Source organism: Miniopterus natalensis, chromosome 19, assembly GCF_054644295.1.
Source record: "Miniopterus natalensis isolate mMinNat1 chromosome 19, mMinNat1.hap1, whole genome shotgun sequence".
Lineage (NCBI taxonomy): Eukaryota > Metazoa > Chordata > Mammalia > Chiroptera > Miniopteridae > Miniopterus > Miniopterus natalensis.
In genome coordinates, this window is record NC_142099.1 from 33,413,077 (window position 1) to 33,433,705 (window position 20,629).

At 50.6% G+C, this 20,629-nt stretch overlaps 2 protein-coding genes across 2 annotated transcripts in view; both read right to left on the reverse strand.

Moving 5' to 3' along the window:
• Nucleotides 1-1,941: 1,941 nt before the first annotated feature.
• Nucleotides 1,942-10,857, reverse strand: CASQ1 (calsequestrin 1). The gene is made up of 11 exons (XM_016215650.2): nucleotides 10,579-10,857; nucleotides 8,819-8,903; nucleotides 7,958-8,058; nucleotides 7,623-7,734; nucleotides 7,251-7,324; nucleotides 6,820-6,950; nucleotides 5,655-5,700; nucleotides 5,171-5,225; nucleotides 4,845-4,945; nucleotides 3,977-4,051; nucleotides 1,942-2,636 (listed from the first exon to the last, which is right to left on the reverse strand). Exons 1-11 carry the CDS (start codon nucleotides 10,855-10,857, stop codon nucleotides 2,472-2,474), a joined length of 1,224 nt encoding a protein of 407 aa, XP_016071136.2. The 3' UTR covers nucleotides 1,942-2,471.
• A 3,958-nt stretch (nucleotides 10,858-14,815) lies between these two features.
• The window catches only part of ATP1A4 (ATPase Na+/K+ transporting subunit alpha 4), a 30,091-nt gene continuing 24,277 nt past the window's right edge, over nucleotides 14,816-20,629 (reverse strand). Inside the window, exons 19-22 of the mRNA XM_016214717.2 lie at nucleotides 17,767-17,897; nucleotides 17,555-17,656; nucleotides 15,133-15,224; nucleotides 14,816-14,844 (exon numbers count right to left, since the gene is read on the reverse strand). Coding sequence (XP_016070203.2) covers nucleotides 14,816-14,844; nucleotides 15,133-15,224; nucleotides 17,555-17,656; nucleotides 17,767-17,897 — 354 coding nt within the window. The remainder of the gene's footprint in view (nucleotides 14,845-15,132; nucleotides 15,225-17,554; nucleotides 17,657-17,766; nucleotides 17,898-20,629) is intronic.

The window sequence follows — 20,629 nt, forward strand, 5'->3', positions numbered from 1 at the left end:
TAGAGACCCCTCAGGAAGCCACAAGTGAGTCCTCCTTTCTAGGGCCGGTACTGCCCCGAGCAGAGGCTCAGGCTTGGCCGCTTTGGGTTTCACAGCTCTTCTTGCTCTTCGCTCTGTCCCCCAGGGGGCCCTGTTGCTGCCCCTTGATGGGAGCACCTGCATAATTTGCCTTTGTATGTATCTCAGTTGTTCTGTGTGGTATGGTGAAAACTGTTCCGTGGACCCATGCCTGACACTCAAACAAAATGATTTGTCCACATTAGTGGGAATTCCAGGTCTTCCAGACACTGCCAGGTACAGGGGACTGGGGCTGCGTGCCGCCTCGGCCCCCTTCTCAGGCGGGTTGTGCTCCTGAGCCTCGCTGGTGTCCTTGCTGGTGAGACGAGGGCACCGATGCCCATCTTACAGGGCTCTTCTGAGATTTAGAAATTGTCAGTCCCTAGGGACTCGCACAGATGGGGGCTTAAGACTGGAGCTATTATTTAGTCCAGGCCTTCCACTGACCTCTGCTAAACAGTAAGCTCCACGATACTGTACTGGCCCAGTGCCCGTACTGTTATTACATGGGCACAAGTTGGTTTTTACTCTACACGTCTGCCACTTTCTGGATTTGTCTGTGGAGGGTGAAAACTTTTCTAACCTCAGGTCTCGTTCTTCCATACCCAGAAATCTTCTAAGTCTCCCAGCAACACTCTTATCCCTGATCCATGAAAACTGTTAGTTATGGGCTTGTTCAGCTGCTTGGTTCCCCCACCCCCACTCCTGACTCCTTTACAGGCACCTCAGCCTGGGCTGGGCTGGGCTGGAGAAAATGTGCATCCTTCCTGCCGGGAACTCTAGCAGGCCCCGGTCTCGGGGCTCCTCAGCGCACAAAACTCAATGTCTCCTCCAGACCCATAACCACCACTTGGTCCATGTTCTCCCTACTTTACCCCAATTATTATAATAGTCTCTGGTCATAAGAGTTGGGCTCCCTGTCTCTGGTATCTGACATGTCGCCTCCCTGGATCCATCCTGCTCATCACTGCCAGATTCAATTTTGCCCTTCCTCCCCAGCTCACAGGATTAAATTCAGACACCTCTACAATCTAGGTTGTCATGCCCACTTCATATCACAGCCACCACTTAAGCTTCTCTTTTTGACTTTCTGGTCTCCTCTGTGTCTCTAAAAGGACACACAGATTTTTCTGGTGCTTTTGACATTTCCACTGGCTAAAATGTCTCCTCCCCAACTCCTTGGCCCCTAATCAAATCCCATTGTTTAGTTAAGGCCTAGAAAGCTATTCACCTCCTTTATGAAGCCGTCAAAGCCCACTCTGATCTCTCTAAGCCCATTCCACTCATTCGTTCCTTCTTTTAACCAATACTTACTAGGGACTACTTTTTGGGTGCCAGGCCCTGTGGACACAGACAAAAGGCCTGGGTTCTGGGTTCCTGCCTTCAAGGGGCACACAGTCTAGTGGGGGCAGACAGACATGAAAAAGAAGAGCTAGGATAGAACTGCTGATTAGAGAACAGAGGTGTATAGAGAAGGTGCAGTGTGAGCCCAGAGGCGGGAACTGCAGAAAGGGCCACCTCTGGAAAGGCCTCAACAAGAAATGCTGTTTGGGCTCAGTCTTGACATTCAAATAAGAGCTGCAGGGAGGGTGCTATCAAGCAATTCACAAGCACTTAATTACATATTGCTTTGTATTTTTCTTCACTTGTTTAGTGTGCTTGTCTTGACTTCCCAGTCAGGTTAATCAGGCGGGCCAGCACTCTGTTCTCCCAGAGCCTCACAGCAGTGCTGGACGAACACCATGTGTTCAGAAAAGGCTTGTTGACTAGCAGCAGATAAATAATCCAAGCCCCTCTGGGACAACTGCCCGAGGGAGCCCAACCTCCCCCCACCCCCACATGGCAGCCCCTTAAAAGGCACTCACACCTAACCTACCCCCTGTGGCTGGCTCCCTCCTGCCACAGGGGTGAGACCTTACCAGCAGACACTTGCTCAGCTGCCCCAGATCTTTTATTGAGGCTTCTTGTTTGACCCAAATACATTAACAAAAGATTGCTGAGATACAGCCCCAAACACAGTGCCCTCCCTTCCTCTTGGCCAGGGAGAGGACAGTCACGAGGATATAGGATTTGAGAGAGTGAGGGAAGAGTGTGCACAGATGGCGGGAACGGAAGAGAGACCGGGGCCCAGAGATATGGCAAGAGGAAAAATTACAAGAAAGAGTTTGGGGAGCAGTGGATAGATACAGGACACTGTGGGACAGGAGACGGAAGTCAGAGATAGCTGGGCTGTTTTGTAGGGAAAAGTAGCTCCTTTCCTCAGCAGGTGAGGGGGGCCAGGGTCCCAGCACTCAGCATATAGACCCCATGGGGCCCTATGGCAGAAGATGACCTAGTATCCCTGGAGGACTTCAGGGAAGGCGGGAGGGAGCCTGAGGAGAGCATGTGGGGCACAGGGATGGTTGTCATAGCAGCTAGTCATCGTCATCATCATCATCGTCATCGTCGTCGTCGTCGTCGTCGTCATCATCGTCCTCTGTGTTGATCTCGCCCTCCAGCACGTCCTCCAGCCAGTCCTCCAGCTCCTCGGCCGAGGGCAGGTCCTCCTCGTCGTCCATCTCCATCCATATGCTGTCAGCCTGGACGGGCACAGACACAGGCCCGGAGCTAGGCCTCACTGAGGTCTCTGGGCTGTCCCCCTACTCAGTGGGCTCTGTCCGGCCTTCCCTACATCATCTGGTCCCCTCTCTTCCTGTGCCAGTGGCCAGGGAAAAAGGTCTAGGCTAGAACGGTGACAGTAGGAGTAGAAAGAACTGCTGGATGGGCAAATGGGTCTTCTCCCTTCCGTCTTTCTGCCATGCCCTTGGCAGGCTGAGCTTCCTAAAACAGACCTCGCTATCACGCCCCTGACGCAAAACCACTGGTGGCTCTCCATGGCCTGGAGAAGAAAGGCAGAAACTCTTCGGCATTCAAGGCTTTTTATAACCTGCTTTCCCAGCGCCTCAGAGATCTCTAGACTCTCAAGCCACAGAAAACTATTTGCCTTTTTCTGATCCTGATATTCATTTTCCTACTTTGACCTTTTGCACTAACTTTTCCATCGGTTTGGAAGTGACTTCTCATAATTTTCACTTGGAGAACTCCTCTCCATTGTAAAATCTCCCCTTGGAATGCCACTCCTTTTAGACCCTTCTCCGATTCTCTTAAGCAAGAATCACTTTGATTTCTCCGCCTTCCTAGCACTTTATTTGTATCTTTATTAGAGAGTTGATCAGATCTGGCTCGGTAGTTAATGGAACGCCTGCCTCCCTAGTTAGACTGAGAGTTATATGAAAGCAAAGGCAGTGGCTTATCAGTTCGACTCAGCAAACGTTACCAAAGCACCTGTCGTGTGTGAATGAGATTTCTGCCCTCAAAAAGCCCCAATCGCCTGGCTGGTGTGGCTTAGTGGTTGCACATTGACCTAGGATCCAGGAGATCAAGGTTCGATTCTGGTCAGGGCACATGCCCTAGTTGTGGCTCAATCCCCGGCAGGGGTTGTGCAGGAGGCAGCCAATCAATGACCCTCTCTCATCATTGATGTTTTTATCTCTCTCTATCCCTTCCTCTGCCTGAAATCAATAAAAACATATATATAATTTTTTTTTTTTTTTAAAGCTCAAAGTCTACTGGAAGAGACACACATGATACAAAAATAGCCATATGAAAGTCATGTTTTCAATGCCCAGAGGGTTCTGAGAGTGCTAAGGAAGAAATGATTCCAAGTGGGAGATCTGGAAAGACTTCATGGAGAAGAGAGTGTTGGAACTGGGCCTTGAAGGAGGAGCAGCCAATTCTAACAGGTGGAAGCAGCCACGTGCAGGGCAGGGTTGGCCGGGCAGGTCTGGTTCTGACTCAGCACCTCAGCAGAGCAGAGGAGAGCCAGCTACTCTGGGAAGCAGAGCTGGGGGTCAACCAGGGGGGAGGGAGGGGAACTTACATCAGTCACATTGACGACTCCTATTTGCGGGGCTGACAGGTCGATATCAAAGGTCTTCTCCCAGTAGGGAACCAGCTGTGGAGAGACCACAGGGGGCAACTTAATGGAGTTGAGGGACACTGGGTGTGAGGGTGAGCACCGGGGTAGAGAACACTGAACCCAGGGCAGATGGGGAGGGTCCAGCTGCAGGGCCCCAGGGGATAGGTGGAGCTAAGCAGTTAAAGGGTAGAAATCCCCAAGGGAGAGTGTCAGGAAGACCAGCTGGGGACATTGACTTCTCCTTCCCAAGAAAAACTAGATAGGAAACCCCTGTTTTGATCCTGGCTCTGCTACTGGGTGACCCTGTGACTTTGTGCAAGTCATTTGTTTCTGGCCCTCAGTTTCTACATCTCTAAACTAAGGTAGTTATTTATACCTGGTAATTGCCAATTTCCTCACATTTCTGCTTGTTCATTCAGTTAGTCTTTCAACAATGAGGGTTGGGTGTTGGGGATTAAGCTGGGAAAAAAGCCATCCCCTGAAACAGGGAATCTCTGTGCTTTGATTCGATGACTGTGTACATCCACGTGCAGGGTTAACGTGTTCATCTGCTCCCCCAAATTCTGGCTTTCTCTAGAAGGAGTCAACCCTGGGCATGATTCCCTGCTCAGCTTCTGCTCTGGGAGTCATGTGGGTGATGTCCCATGTGGCTCGCTTATGATCCTGCCCCCTTTTCTCAGGCTCTCCCCATGGCCACAGTGTCCTTGAGCATGCAGCAGGTGTAATCTCCCAGGGCCTCCAGCTAGGAGATAGGGCAGGAACAAGCTCCTTTCACAACATGCCATAGTCTAGGCCCTTAGGACAGCTGTGCCTGAGCGGTGCCTCTTACCAGGGGAAAGTCATCAGGGTCAATCCAGATGATGCTAAGATCAGGGTTTTCAGTGTTATCTTGGGCCACAGCCTTGAGAGTCTCTAAGAACTCATAGCCGTCTTGGAGGGAACACAAGCAAGAAGTATGAGGTGGGGTGGAGAGAAAAGGGACATCGAGAACACAGAGTACAGATCTCTTCCCTCACCTCCCACAGCTTCACAAGTCTAGCCCCAGGCCACTTTTACTCTCCCAGGACTGCCTCCTCAGGGAAGCAGATACCCTAGCAAACACCCCTGACTCCTCCTTTCACCAGCTCCCCCAATTCCTCCATCTTCCTCCCTCACCGGGGTCAGCCTCCTCTGCAAAGGCCACGATATGGATTCCATCCAGGTCGTCCTCCTGTGTGGGGAAAGGAGGAGGGCCTTAGCTGTCGCCTGAAGTCAGAGAGCCCAGGACAGACCCTAGATCTTCCTTGTTCCTGAATTTTATGGAAATTCAGCTTCTGGATCAGGTGTAGTCTTGTGGTAGGAACTCCCACAGCAACGGGAGTAGGAACTCCCATTTCCTTTTCCAAATGACACTGCCCCGTTCAGCTCTAGGGCCCCAGACTTCCTCTGGCAAACCCTTCAGCCCCAGAACTTGTCATCTTCATCAATTTATATGTGACACGATCTTCAGAACAAACCCCCCCCCCCAACCTTTGCTGGTGTCTTTCCTACAAGCGAGGCATGAGGAGCAGTGTGTGTGTGGGTGGGGGGGTGTTTCTAGGACTTGGCTCTGCGTCCGCCTTTGCTCCCCCAGGGCCTGGCCCTGTCTAGGGCTACTCACCCAGGTCTCATACATACTCTCAGGCTTCAGTTTCCTCAGGGTCGATCTAGAACAGAGAGTCACTCCTCAGTGGGTGAGAAGGGCCCCCCCAGAGGGTCCCCCTAGCCGAGGCTGCCTGTGGGCCATGCCTAGGGCACAGACAGCATGTAGCCCAGGACAGAGACACCTGGCAAAGTCTAAGCTCTGAGCACCAGGCTCAGATCAGCGCACAGTTTAAACAGGTGGGAGAATGGAGGTGGGCAAGGGGGCTGCAAGAGATACTTTCATGAGGACGGTAAGAACTGGGCATTGGAGTATTCATTTGCTCATTCGTTCATTCATGCATTCATTCATTCATTCACTCATTCATTCATTCACTTACTCATTCAATAAATTTGGGTGTCTGAGATGTTCTGAGCCCTATGCTAAGTGTGTGTACGATTAAACAAAGCAAACGCATGCCTGCCCTGATGAAGGGGACCGTGATCTAGAGGGAGAGAGGGAGTGTGGTTTGCACTGAGAGGGTATTTCCAGCTGTGAAGTACTGTGAAAGAAGAGAACTGTGTTGAGTTTAAGGCAAGGCTTCTCAACCTCAACACTATTGGCTTTTGGGGCCAGGTAACGCTCTGTTGTGGGGGCTGTTCTGTGCACTGCAGGAGGGTTAGCAACATCCCTGGCCTCTACCCAGTAAACACCAGCAGCATTCCCCCCAACCAAAGATCTCTCAGGACATTGCCAAATATCCCCTGGAGGGCGAAGTTCTCCGCCAATCCCTCCACCCTGTTGAGTACCGCTGGCGGAGGGTAGCCTACGGGAAACACCACAGGCCAGATCTGGGTTGGAAGTCAGCTCTGGCACTTATTGCCTGTGGAGCCTCTTTACTTCAGGTTGTTAAGGATTAAATATAATAACAGAGATAGAAAGCACCTCTCAACTCCTGGCAGACTACAGGCACTCAAGACTCATCACAATCCACAGTACACATTTATGGAGAACCTTTGACGTGTTAGGGCTCAGGGCTGGTCAGGGTGCAAAATATTGTGGAAAAGGGTCTGCGTACCACGAGCACTGGCACCCAGAGTGGGTTATCGCGAGGTGAGAGCAGCCTCCTGGTTGGCCGAGATTCCCCGGCCCACGTCCAGGGCGGGTGCTCCAGCCCTGCTCCCAGGTTTGCCCCTGCCCCTACCTCTTATGCTCCTCCACGAAGCTGACGATCTCCTCTTTGCTGTTGGGCTTGTCTGGGATTGTCACAGGCTCTTCCATGAAGGCTTCATAGAAGTCAATCTCGTTCATCTTCAGGGTCAGCTTCTTTGCCACCTTTGGGGGTGGGGGTGGAGCAGGGGATGCAGGATTATGATGAGAAGCCTTATGATGGGGGAGCAGTGTGAGGAAGGGAGTGAGGCTGCCACTGTGACACTGGACAAGTGTCTTCACTTTTCTGGGCCTCAGTTGGACATGAGAGGAGTGGGTTAGATAGTCTAAAATCTTTGGGGTGGAGAGGCCTGAGTGGAGGTGGGAGTGTGGTGTGTAGGGAGGGAATAAGTCCCGTAGATGCTGGGAGAGGGGTTGGAGGGCTGAGGATGGTGAGGGAGACCCAATATGTTCTGGGTGGAGAACCTTGCTGTCGAAGGTGGCGAAGAAGGGGATGTACGGATGGAACTCCTCTGCGGCGTCCTCATAAGCCTTGTAATCTGAAGGGGGATGCAGAGTCAGTCTCTGGCAGAGCAGGTGTGCCAAGGAGCCCGCTCCCGTCTGTCTGTCTGTCTCCCCTAGTTGAGACCCACCCCTCTAACCCTCTGAGAGTGGTTAAAACATGTGTGTGGGGGGGAGAGGAATGCTGGAGGTGCCCCTCTGGGGACCCCCCAAGTGCAGGAGATCAGAGCAGGTGGTGGAGATGACTGTGGCAAGAGGAGTTAGGAGACAGGGGCCGTGAAGTGGGTTAAGTGGGAGACCCAGGGAGGGGAACCGTGGAGTCTGAGGGTTACCCACGCTCTGAGTCTTTGTTCTTGAAGTAGCCAATGAGTTTGTTGTCATCCTCGATGTTCTCAAACGCCTGCAGCTCTCGTTCACCCTCAATCAATTCCACAGGGTCCTCTAGGACCTGGAAGAGCAGGGACATCGAAGGAAGAGAGTGAGTTTCTGTCCTCACTGGTGGAAGCAGGGAGAGGAGCGAGGGAGAAGAGGGCTGATGTGTGTGTGTGTGTGTGTGTGTGTGTGTGTGTGTGTGTATGTGTGTGTGTGTGTGTGTGTAAGGTTGGGGTTGGTCGAGGACAGGCATGAAGCCTTAAAGCAGGGCCATTAGGTCCAGGGTAATGAATCCTCACATCGAGCAGAAACTCCACCAGGGTGTCAGCAGCAAGCTCCCCGTCATACTCAATGACCTCATCTCCCTTGAACACGTAGATGCTGTCCTCTTCAGTTAGTCCTGGGGAGCAGGCCAGACATGAGCCATGACCCCAACCTTCCCACGGAGCCAAGAGTCCAAATCCAGGGCGACAGCCCATTTTATAATCCCCCTGGACCCCACATTCTCCCCCTCCGCTTCCCCAGCCTCACCCACCCCCATGCCCCTTAGCCCTACACCCCTGGGCCCATCTCCAGGGAGAAGCTGGCATCAGGCAGGGGTGTTAGGGGAGTATGTAGGACGATTTCTCCTTTCTCTGTTTGCCATACTAGAGAGAGATTCATGTCACCTCCTCTGAGAACTCCAGTGGCCAGTTGCCAGTTCAGCCCTTTAACCCTCTGCTGTTACTAGATGACTTAATCACTCACTACCCCGCCCCCCCATCAGTATCCAGTGTCCAGTCTCAGTCCTGTGTTGCCCCCTGGTGGCCTGTGCTGTGACACTTAGCCACGGGCTGGAGGGGGAGGGGTGGGAAGAGGCGTTTGCCGAGGCCGGTCCAGCCCCACCTGAGTTTCCTGCTTCCCCTTTCCTCCAGCACCTAGCCCCGTGTTTTAGATATCTGAAAAACATATAAAGAAGGCCATGTCCACCTTTTTCTGGGAGTTGAGCATGGGTCTCTATGAGGAAAAAAAGAGGCCAGGACCCTCAGCCATAACCCTTCCAATCTCAGTGTTTTCTCCCCCTTTCAGAATAGGCCTGGTGGAGTTCCCAGCCCATGGGAGGGCCGCCTGTCCAGTCGCACCTGCCACCTCCCCTCCTAGTGCTCCCACCCTGCCCTTACCTAGTTTCTTGGCTACAGCTGTATCCTTCTCAGAGTCCACCATCCCGAAGCCAACACCCTTGTCTTCTAGGACCTGGGCTGCTAACTGCAAGGAGGGTTAGGATGAAGTCAGCCCCTGGAGTTGTTAGGAACCCCTATGCCCCGTCTCATGCTCCAAACCTGGTTATTTGGTTTGCAGGGAGTTGAAGAGTTGACCTTGATGCTATGCAAGGATCCAGAATACCTCCCCTTTCCTGAAACCCATCCTTTTGTTCCTTAGCTCAGTTTTAATGCCTGAACACTTATTGCTTGCTTGCAATGTGCTTATTACATGATATTCCTGTTTCCTCAGGAATGCTGAGGAGCCTGACTTTAGAGAAACCAGGGCCCTTCCCTCGCTCAGGGCTGAGCCCATGCACTCCATCTTCATCAAAGGCCATGCCAAGTATGGGGTGATGTCCCTGGGATTCTCACAAGTGACCCACAATGGGAAGAATTTTGGAGAGCAGGAGGGTGGGGGGAGGGCTGGTCACCTTACTGATGAGTAGAAAACGCCTGACAGCTGAGAGGAGAGTCACTGTGGCCAGCACTCGTTACCCTCAGCGGGAGAGAACCAGAGACTAGAGGAACATGAGCTGGGCCCCCCTCATCCAGGTGAACTTTCCCCTCCACCTCAGCCTGTCCTGAGGCTGTGGACAGTCACCCCCCAGGTGGCTGTCCCTCAGCCTGACAGCCAGACTCCCAGCCCTGATGTGCTCTGCCTTGGGTGTGGCCTTCGGCTTAAGCCCACCTAACACAGACTCAGCTCCTGCCGTTTCAGGAGAACAGGAAGGGAGGCAGTTGGCAGGAGGATGGCCACGGATGCTGAGCACTCAGGATAAAAATACTCAGCTCATTAATCAGATGGCAGGTTCCAGCACCTGGCAGGGGCACACAGAAATGAGGGCTCGCGGTCCTGGTATCCTGCCCTGAAATACTCCAAGCTCTGGGGGAGCTGGGGCCTATCTGTACGGCAAGACAGAGAAGGGGCTGCTGAAGCTTGGACAAGGCGCCGGGCACACGTGCCCGCTCCTGGAGGAGCATGTGTTTGCATCCCCAAACTCAGGTGTTTCTCTTGTTATAATAGCCTCTCTCCCCCTTGGGCTTGAGATCAGCTTGGGGGTGAGGGGGCTGAGGAGAGAAGTTGGGGAAGGCATTCTGAAGCCTCCTACAGCCACAATAATCTTCCCATCAGAATATCCAGCTTGATCCAAAGGGGCAGATGGGGAGTAAGGGAGTGGAGGGAGAGAGAGGGACTGGGAGACACGTGGGAGGCGTGGTGGTCTCTAGTAAACCGTTAGCCATGAAATAAAGGACATGCAAGGTGTTAACAGCATTTAAATTTATACTCAGTTTAGATCTCTTTGGGGTGCTGCCCTGGCTAGGAATATAGATTGGGGGTGCAGTCCTCTGCATCGCAGTTCTTCCTTTCCCCTGAAGAACCTCTTTTCCTTTTCTACCCCTTTCTAAGAGCCCCTCAGTTCTAGCTAAACCTAGTCCTACCAGCCTCCTGTAGCATGGAGGAGACACTCCTCACAGTCCCCCTCTCCCCACAAATTGCCTGACTCCACTGGTCCTTGTGCGTCCCCAAACCTCTGTTTCTCATTTGGCTGAGGCTACATGCCATTTGGGTCCTTCTGGCCCCAGATCCCACCCCGAAAGGCCTACCTGGGGTTGTAGGATGGGGGAGTGGCAGAGAGGGGCTAGGTGTGCTCTGCAGACCTGCAGAGCCCAGCACTCACCTCCAGGGTCAGCTCCTCCATCTCAAATTGTCTCTGCGAGGCCTTGTCGTCCTCCGGGGGCTCGTGGTAGAGCAGTGCCAGCACCTCGTACTTCTTGAACACGTTCTTGTAGTTCTTTGCGTTGACGTTGACCACACGGTCCACTCCGTCGTACTCGGGGAAGTCCAGCCCGTCCTCCGCCTGCACCCCTGCCTCAGGCGCCCCCAGCACCAGCAGCAACAGCAGCGCCCGCCGAAGGCCCGGCACAGCTCTGGCCCTCATCCTGTCTGCAGCGCGCATGGAGGTAGCGAGACCTGGGTTGTCTGTCCTGGTCCAGAAGAGGTTCGCTGGGGTGGGGAGGGGCCCCTGGGTCCTGAATCCTGAGTCAGGGGCTCACAGTGAGGGTGGGGTCGGGACAGCCTAGGGCAGTGGACAGAGGACACTGCTGGGTCCTGGAGACACTGTTAACAGAGCCAAGAGAAAAAGGGTCAGGAGGAGGAACAGGAGCGGGGGCGGGGAGGGAACCCGAGCTGCCCCTGAGATTGGCACTCCTCAGCCCCACCTGGTCCTGTCTAAATATGTTTTCAAAATTGGCAGGAGAGAGGGGTAACCTTCCGAGACCAGGACAGCTCCATGAGACTGGAACCCTCCCACCTCCTGCCCCTCTCCCCCAGGCTCCCGGAGACCTCTCCCTCTCCCCTCCCCACAATGTCCAGGGCTCCAGCCCCTGTCCCCACACCAGCCTGAGAGCTCAGCACCATATTAAGAAAGGAAAAAGCTGGAGCTAAAAATAAGACCAGATGAGTCGAAGGTAAATGAAACTGGGGCTGGTGGAGGGGCGAGTTGGGGTAATTAGGAGAAGTGAGGGCAAGGGGACTCAGAGAGAAGGAATGGGGGGTAAAGAGGGAGATACTCTGGGTCAGAGGGTAAATTCATGACACAGGAGAGAAGGGACAGACGCAATATCAACTCTTAAGTCCTAAAACCTGGAATTCCTTCTGGGTGAAGTCTGCTTCTTTTATCCGGTAGAGAAGAGGGGGCAATAAAAATGCGACCCAGGCCGCAGGAAAGGGACCCCCTGCACTTCCCTTTTAAGAACCAGGACCAAGGATGAGGTCATTCTCTGAATAAAAGATGGAGCCAGGTCCAGCACCGGAGCCCTGGCTCGGTTCCAGCTGGTTTCCTTTGCTGCACTCAACACTCCTAACTTGGGAAGGCAGGGGAAGGGCGGGCGTGGGCCAGGCCTGCTGGCCACATCCATCCTGGAGAGATGGGCATTCGGGATTCCTCTGCCCACGACGCGCGGAGACAGCCCTTGGGTGCGGCCTCCTGCCTGTGCTGGGGACTCTGATCCTATGGGCCCGGGTTTTCTGGGCACAGCGGAGAGGGAGGGTCCCAGGCTGAGTGGTTCCAAGGAGAGCAGCGGAAAGCAGCCATTCATTACTATGTCTTTTACAAGAGCAGGTATAAACACTGGGGGGGGGAAATTACCACCAGGAAATCATGAAGAGGTGGGCTGTGTGCACTGAGCCAGGGATGTGGATGAATCCTGTGCGCCTGAGGGCCAACCCGAGTTGGGAGGGAGAGGCTCTAACTTTCTGGAGCCCATCTTGGGGGTGAGGGCCAAGCGGATGAGTTCAGCTCTGTGTACCTGGGAAGGAAGGACCTTCTTCGTAGCCCTTCAGGGCTCTTACCATTCACAGGTAAAATGAGGCATGAGGGAGATCGAGGAGGGGCTGGATCAAAGTCAGAAACCCCCGGCCCCACCCTGACATAGCTGGGATTTTGGAGTGACCGTGTTTCTTTTGCCCTCAGGCAGTGGCATGAGATTCTGATAGAGTAACTTTTCCACACCCCCGTGGGGCAGACCTTGCACGGCTGAGGCAGGCAGGACACACACAATCTCGGCACCGTGGCAGGGGTGAGTCCAAGAGGGATAGCTGTCACCGGGCAGGAGGGGCCAGAGCTAGCCTAGGCAGGGCGTGTTGGAGCTGAAGACCTCGGGACCCATCTCCTGGGCTCACAGGAGAGGGACGAATGTGCTCACAGTCCCACACCGAGCAGACAGTGGGACAGATGGGCAGACCCGCCGGAAGTAGATGACTTAGATGACGTCCAGCCCTGATTTCTCACATCTGCTGCACTCTGGGGGAGGGGAAACATTTGGACAGGGACATTGGAACATCAGACTTGTCCATGATGAATCTGACCCTCTGTACCCCCAAGGGTGTGAAATGGGATTAAATGGTGGCCCAGGCTTCTCCATTTCTTCATTTCTCCTGCAGCTACCAGACTTTTCGCCCCATCCTGCTCCTTCCCTCTTTGCCCTTGGCTCTTCAGTGCCACCCTATGCTTTCCTGTAGCTGCACCACCCCACCTTGGCTCTCTAATGCTTTGCTCTCTTTCTACTCAGTCCCTTCCCTTTGGGCCCCTTCTTTCAGGCCCTTGGACTCAGCAGGCTCAGCCACTGGTATCAAATGACCCTGAGTTGGGGCCTCTGTATTTTTAACCCACCAGACACCCGAAGCTCTTGCTCCTGAAACCTGAGGAGCTGGCCCCTCCGTACCTCATTCACACACCCCCTGGCCCCTCCATCTCCCAGGGTCTGGTTCAGCCGTGTCAGCAGCTGGGGGAAGGACCCCAGACTGATATAGCTCTGTCCCTAGGAGACCTTGCATTGGAGGGAGGGGAGCATGGGTGGGGAGACCTCTGAAGGGGTGGGTGTAGGGGAACAGTGGCTGACTATACCTTACAATGCCCTTCTCTTTGGTCTCCCATCCAGACCTGCCCGTGACCCTTCTTCCATCACCACCCTATTTTTTGTTCATTTTATTGTATTTGTATATTTCTGGCCCAGCCATCATTGTAAAACTAGTCTGGAAAGTGGTGAAGGGTACAAGTTTTGGAATCTGAAAGACCTTGGCTTTCTCATCTATCAAACGGGGTGGAGTGGCAAGAATATATTTATTGAATGAATTAATGGGTGGTATAAGGCCCTTGTCCCACTGCGGGCATAGTATGAAGTCACTAAACACGTTTACTTTGTTTTTGGTGACAGTCTATGATTTCCCCCAGCTTTCCTTAGCAGTTCTCTCTTGCTCAGTATGCTTTGGGACACAGCCAACCCTCTCCTCTAAAAGGAGCCTGAGAATGAACTGACCCAGAGGGCAAAGTGGACCGACTCACAGAGCAAAGCCAGTGAATGGGCGAAGAGGAAGGAAGAGCTGGGCAAGAGAGAAAGGCTCCCTGGGGACTCCTCACCCACCAGAGACGCAGCAAAGCCCGTGGGCTTAGGCTCAGAGACCAGGTTTTTGGGAATGTCCATCACCCCTTGTGGAGTCTGGGGCATGGGGCAGCTGGGTGCTAAAGGAAAGGCTGCAGGGATGCAGAAAGCGCTGTCTCTGCCTGTTTCAAGGCACAGCAGAAAGAAAGGGTTCAGGGGTGGGATGGGGTAGAGATGACCTGACCACCACAGCGGGTGGAGGGCAGGGTTACCAGTGCCTTCCTCAGCCCCACATTGGCCACTCACCGTGTGACCTTTCCCAAGTCATTCAACCTCTCTGACCTCAGGTTCTTCATTGATGAAATAAGGTCTCTTCTAGCACTAAAACTCTGATTCTATAAGCTGATCTGAGGAGCTAAAGTGGGGGCTGGATGAGCCTGCCTGCCGCACTGAATGTGGGTGCTGTGGTCCCCTCTGCAGTGTGTGGCTCTGCTGTTCTTTTCTCTCCCTCTCCCATTGCTCTGATTCCAGCCTGACTTGTCCTGTCCTTGCTCTCCATTGGGTGAGAGAGTTGCTTTAAGATTGGGATAGCCATCAAGGGGCAACAATGCTTGATTCTGATCCCCTCCCAGCCTCGAATGTGGTCCCTGCCTTTCCCTGCCTGGCTGCCTTGAAGATCCAGAATGAGAGCATCACAGTAATCTCCACTCTCCCAAAATCAGATGCAACACATCCAGCAGGTGAGAGATGTTGTAAACATTTACTCTCTAGACTGGTTACTGATTCAACAGGACAAGGCCCCTCCCTGCTGGGCTCCAGTCAGAGGCAGACTGGACTTCATTACCCTCAACCCATTCCATCTCCTACCCATGGTGCCATCAGCCCAGACCCAGGATTGTCTCCCTCTCATTCAAGGTGATTCATCCCAGCATTTTTCTGTCCCAACTCAGATGTTGTGCCAAACTCATAATCTCTAATGCCCCACCGGGCTCTCAGGACACTCCCACGTCATGTGAAGCTCTTCCTCTTCTGAGTTTAGTAGTAGGTCTCCCTTTCCACCCAGCCTGTGGGAGAGAAGAGACCAGATTGAACTGGGAAAGGCCATGGGAGCACGAAGGGATGACCAGAAGGGTAAGCAAGGACCGGGTGAGAGGCCTGAGGGTGGAATGCAGGGCACCGAGAGCTGGGAGGAGCAGGACGGTAGAATCAAGGACTGAAGAACTGGGGTCTGTGCACAGCCCAAGCAGTGAGGAGGGAAGAAGGGCAATGGGTCTGAAGGAACCAGGTGGGATGGGAAAACTAGTTAGGAGGCTGGTGACCACTCAGTCAGAGTGGGATGCAAGGAGCCTCACCGCCAGGATGATGACGAATGGCCAATTTTCTCATTTCATCATAGACAAAGATGAGAAGGCTGTAGGGAGTGGCACAGAGCCACCATAATATCCTGTAGAAAGTAAGAGTTAGTCAGTGTGGCTGGGGCCAGAGGGGCCAGAGAAGGGCAGATGCAGAGAACAGTGTGTGGGCATTGAGTGTAGGGTTGATCCCCACCTCTGAGGAGGGCAGAATCTGGGAATGCATGAGGAGAGATAAATACCACGTCAGAGGCATAGGCGGTGCTCATGGGGATTATCCACCAGCTTATGGAGTTGCTAAGGGAGGCCCCCTTGGCCTTCTGGGTACTCTAGGCCTTGTACCCACCAACGGGAGGTTGTCCAAGCAGGAGAGGTCTATCTGAGACTAGACGTGTGGGAATATTTTTCCAGGGAATGTACACACTCCTCCGTATTGCAATGGTGGGAAAAAGTTTTTTCTTTCCGAACCTCTTTTATAATTAGAGACCAGGAAGATGAGCTCTGGGGAGGGGTTGAAGCAGAACCACATTTGTTCTCTTGGATGCCAGAGAGATGGCCTAGGCCAGTGCCGTCTGAGTAAAATGTGCTACGAGCCACATGTGAAACTTAATATTTTTCTAGCAGCCACATTAAAATAAGTAAAAAACAATTAATTTTAGTAATATATTTTACTTAACCCAGCATATCCTAAGTGTTATCATTTCAAAATATAATTGATATCAATGTTATTAATGAGATATTTTCTTGTTCTTTTAATCCTAAATCTTCGAAATTCAGTGAAGTCAGACACTGAATTTTCAATGGTTAAATGAAAATATAGTCCACCCAAAACAGTAGAATTTTATTTAATAGAAAAATATTTGACACTGCTTTAGTTTTTAACTTTAAATTTACTAAAACTAAATAAAATTACAAATTTAGTTTCTTCATCTCACTAGCCATGTCTCAAGAGCTCAATAGTTTCATAAGGATAGTGGTTACCATACTGGACAGCAAAAGCCTAAGCCAAGGTTCCTTCCATAGACACACACACACACACACACACACACACACACACACAGAGATATAAACAGTTATGGACATCAGTCACCCATTCATTCAACAACAATTGTCATATGTCTACTCTGTGTTTGCGTTAGGTCCTGGGGAAATAAAAATGATGATATATGGTCTTTGATCTCAAGGAGCTCAGGCAATCAAGGAAAAGAGGGTAGAGAAACACACAAAATAAATCATCTCAACATTGGGTGATGAGTTCTATATACTTGCAGAATGTTTGGGAGAAGAGGTGATGCTCAGCTGCACTTACTGTTACTCACACATTGGCACTAGTAGCAACAATGACAGCGTTCCCTTCAACAAAGCACCACATGCCCCAAGTCCCAGGCTCGGTGCATTATATGTATGTCTACATTTGATTCTCACAACAACCTGCCTGGTTGGGATTATTGAGACTTAGCAGATGAAGCTGGGGCTTACAATGGCTAAGAAGTTGTCCAAAGTACCCGAATAATACACTGTAGAGTTGAAATTCAAACCTGGGTAACTACGTACAGCGACAGATGGTTACTAAACTTGCTGTGGTGATCGCTTTGTAAGGTATGTAAGTGTTGAATCACTATGTTGTACACCTGAAACTAATATAATATTGTATGCCAACTATAATTTTAAAATTAAAAAAGAAATTCAGTATACTGATACTGGGATTGTCAGTATCTAAGGGAAATGACAGTCTCTTTTATTAAACATTAATTGAGCACTTACATTACACAAAGCATGGTGTAAAACACTGCAAGAGACAGAGAGTGAGCAAAGTATGTAAGTGCAGAGGAAATGAGCAGGAAGAATACACACTAACTCATTAACAGAGGTTACCTATGCAGGCGGGGAGGTGAGTGGGAGTGGAGTGCAATGGGAGTTTTGCTTTTTTCTCTGCAAAAATTTTAACTAGAATTTTTTTGCAAGCATATACTAATGTGAAAAACAAAAACAAAAACATGGGAATGAACAAAACAAGGTACCAAACAATAAGACTTTCAGGATGCCCATTCACACAGATGCACATTCAAACATATTTGCATAAGTACAGTAGAATTAGCCATGCATATTGGGTTAATTTTATGATTACTTCAGCTCTGAGCATATGTATCCTTGGACAACAAAACACACATCATCGTAAAAAAAAGATGCCACTCTGGAAGTTGTGGGAAGTCTGCAAATTTGCATGCCTAGGGGGCTTTGATCACTTGGCACAGTCCCTAATCCCTCTCTAAATAAGAAGCATTTGTCAGAGCGCAGGCAGTTCTTCGCACAGCATTGAGTGTACCCTGTTTACCCAGGTGGCCCCAGTGGGGCCTTCCCTGGTCAGGCACATATTCCCTGGGCACTGAGATCCCCCTACTTGCACCCCTCCCTTACTTACTTGAGTGGGTACATTCGCATGGCCAAGTCCATGCCTGGAGTGTAGGACAGAAAAGCAGCCAGTAATGTCTCCTCTAGGATGCCACATATTAGGACCTTGTTTCTGGGGAAACATGTTTCAGAGTGTTGGAGACAGGGAAGGACAGGTAGGGACAGTGGTCTCGCCCTGGGTGCAGATTTGGGGGAGCACTGGGACCCTTGGGAGGCGCTCACTTCATGCCCTGCTGGAAGACCGAGTTGCGGCGGGTCTTGCAGATGATGAGGTCGGCCCACTGCACCACCACGATGCTGACAAAGAAGGCCGTCTGGCAGGTGAACTCCACCACCTTGCGCTGCTCATAGGTCTGGGGGAAGGTGGGCAGCGTCAGAAGGGATCCAGACACACCCCAAAAGCTTCTTCCCTCTGCTGCCCTCCCAGACCCCAAGGCTGTTAGGTCTTTAGGCTCCCACAGCTCTTTGCTCATCAATCTCTTTGCACTTTTCATGTCATAGTATATGAGTCGTTTGTTTCCCTTACCTAACTGAAATCGTCATAAACCATGTCCTACTTATCTTTGCGTCCCCTCCCTATGCTTAGTTCAGTGAATGGCACGTAGTTTGGCTCAGTACTAAGTTAACAAGAAGGGTGGTGTAAGAGAAGAAGGTGGACTTCAAGAGAAAAGAAGAGTCAGAGGAAATCAGTCAGTAAGGAAGGGGGGGCCAGAGGGGAATCTGAGCTCAGAGGGGAAAGGAATGCCTGAGGGTGGTACCAGATAGGAGGCAGCGTCCCTCCATTCATTCATCCTTTTAGTCACACTTTACAATAGGTGAGTACAATAGGTGAGTTACAAGAGAGAGATCACAAAGGGCTATGGGAACATGGAAGGGGTGCATCTAAATGAGACTGGTAACAGCATGTTTATAAATAACTTGCAGATTGAACAAAGAGTTTGAAGCTACATAGGAATGAACAGTCATGAGATGCTACATATCATGGAATGTGGTCAAAGTTGTACTTGGAGAGAAATATAGTCTTAAATGATTTAGAAAACAAAGGCTGAACATTAATGAGCCATGTATGGAACTTAGAAAGATCAGCTCCTTAGTGAGCATCAGATCTCACCACCATTACCTTTCCCTGCACAGCTGCTGATAACTGAGTTACTCCCATCATCACCTGAAGGCTTTAGCTACTGACTCATTGCCGCTCTAACAATGCTACTGTTCTCCTTTCTGGAGAGTTAAATATCTATGTCGATGATCCTTCCAATACCATGGGTTCACGCCTCCTCCAGCAGCATTGTCCTCCACTCCCCGCCTGGGCTGCTTGTTCCCATGGTTAAACTCCAGATAGTGTCCTTTTCAATAGCTAGAATTTCTTTGTAATTTTAATGTCAAACATTGCTTTTTCTCTGACCGTTATCTCTACCCTTCCATTTCACTGACTCTAATATCTCAATTCCAACATCACCTGACCCAATATGTTCTATATTTGGTTATTCTCTGTTTCCCCCTCTGACCCCCTGTCCCTAACTAGAACATATGCTCCACAGGAGCAGTAGCTTGGTCATTTTTGTTCATTACCATGTCCCTAGGGCCAAAGCAATGCCTGGTACATAGAAGATACTCAAGAAAGATTTGCTAAATGAGTGAATGAGTGGTGATCAGTGGAATTACTGGTGAGAGATATTTAAAAGGTAAGGAGCTATCCTTGCTTCTACTAGTCCGTAGAGTACTTCCAGGGTGGACAGCGCTGTACTCAGTTATCTGAAAGTCACAGCTGTGGGAGAGATATAGACCCTGCCTTTATGGAGTTGATGCTTCCGGGCAATTATTCTCAAACTGTTTTGCAATACCTCAAGGTATAGTTGATGCGATTTGATATTACTTCAAATTAATTTTCATTACCTTTAATTTATTATAGATGAATATATGTCAAGCTGCACCTTGGCAGCAAGGAGATGGTGTCAAGATATAAAACTAACAAGGGCTTGAGTTGAAGATTGAGACCCTGGAGCAGTACTGGCAGCTGGGAACATTGACATCTGATAACCTCATGAGGCTCAGCTAGTATAAGTCAAGTGTGTTTGAGGGGCATCTTTTCAACACCCCAGATTTTTTTTTAATCCTTACCTGAGGATATATTTTTCCATTGCTTTTCAGAGAGTAGAAGGGAGAGAGAGAGAAACATCGATGTGAGAGAGACAAATCGATTTGTTTGCCTCCCACACAGGCCCCAACCAGGGCAGGGAATTGAGCTTGCAACTGAGGTACGTCCCCTTGGCTGGAATTGAACCCAGGACCCATCATTCCTCAGACCGATGCTCTAACCACTGAGCAAAACAGGCTAAGGCTCAACACCCCAGATTTTAACATACTTTTTAGAAACCTGCAATTCATTTGGTTGGAGGTACTATGGTGAAGTTGGAAAGTGCCAGGCAGGAATCAATCCAGAATTCTAGTCCAACTCTTCTAGTACTCAACATGGGACTTTGAGCAAGTCACTAAATCTTTCCAAACTCAGTCTCCTCATTTATAGAATGATGATAGTAGCCTATGTGTCCTCTACGGTACTAAGATTCTAGTAATAACTGGTGTCACATCTCCCACTGTCTTAGAACTTGGGACAGAAGTAGTCACAAATACAAAAAACATACTAAAATTCTTAAGCACATAATGTTGGTTAGAGGGCTTCAGTTTGTGCCTCAGTCATCTTGAGTGTTAGGAAAGACTATTACAGAGAGGAATCTTTTGGGTTAAAAAGTTTAGAATGAGTCCTGGCTGGGGAGCTCAGTTGGTTAGAGCATCATCCCAGTACACCAAGGTTGCGGGTTCCATCCTGTCAGGGCACATGCAAGAATCAACCAATGAATGCATAAATAAGTAGAACAACAAATCGATGTTTCTCTCTCTCTCTCTCTCTCTCTCCCTCTTCCCTCCTCTCCCTCTAAAATTAAAAAAAAAGTTTAGAATGACGAAGAAAAGATATACAAAGAAAACAGGTTTTTGGACTTGAAATTATATTATTTGAACTGCCATGGAGGGAGGGAGTATAACAGGAGAGAGAGGACCCAGCACTCATTTCTGGGTAATGATG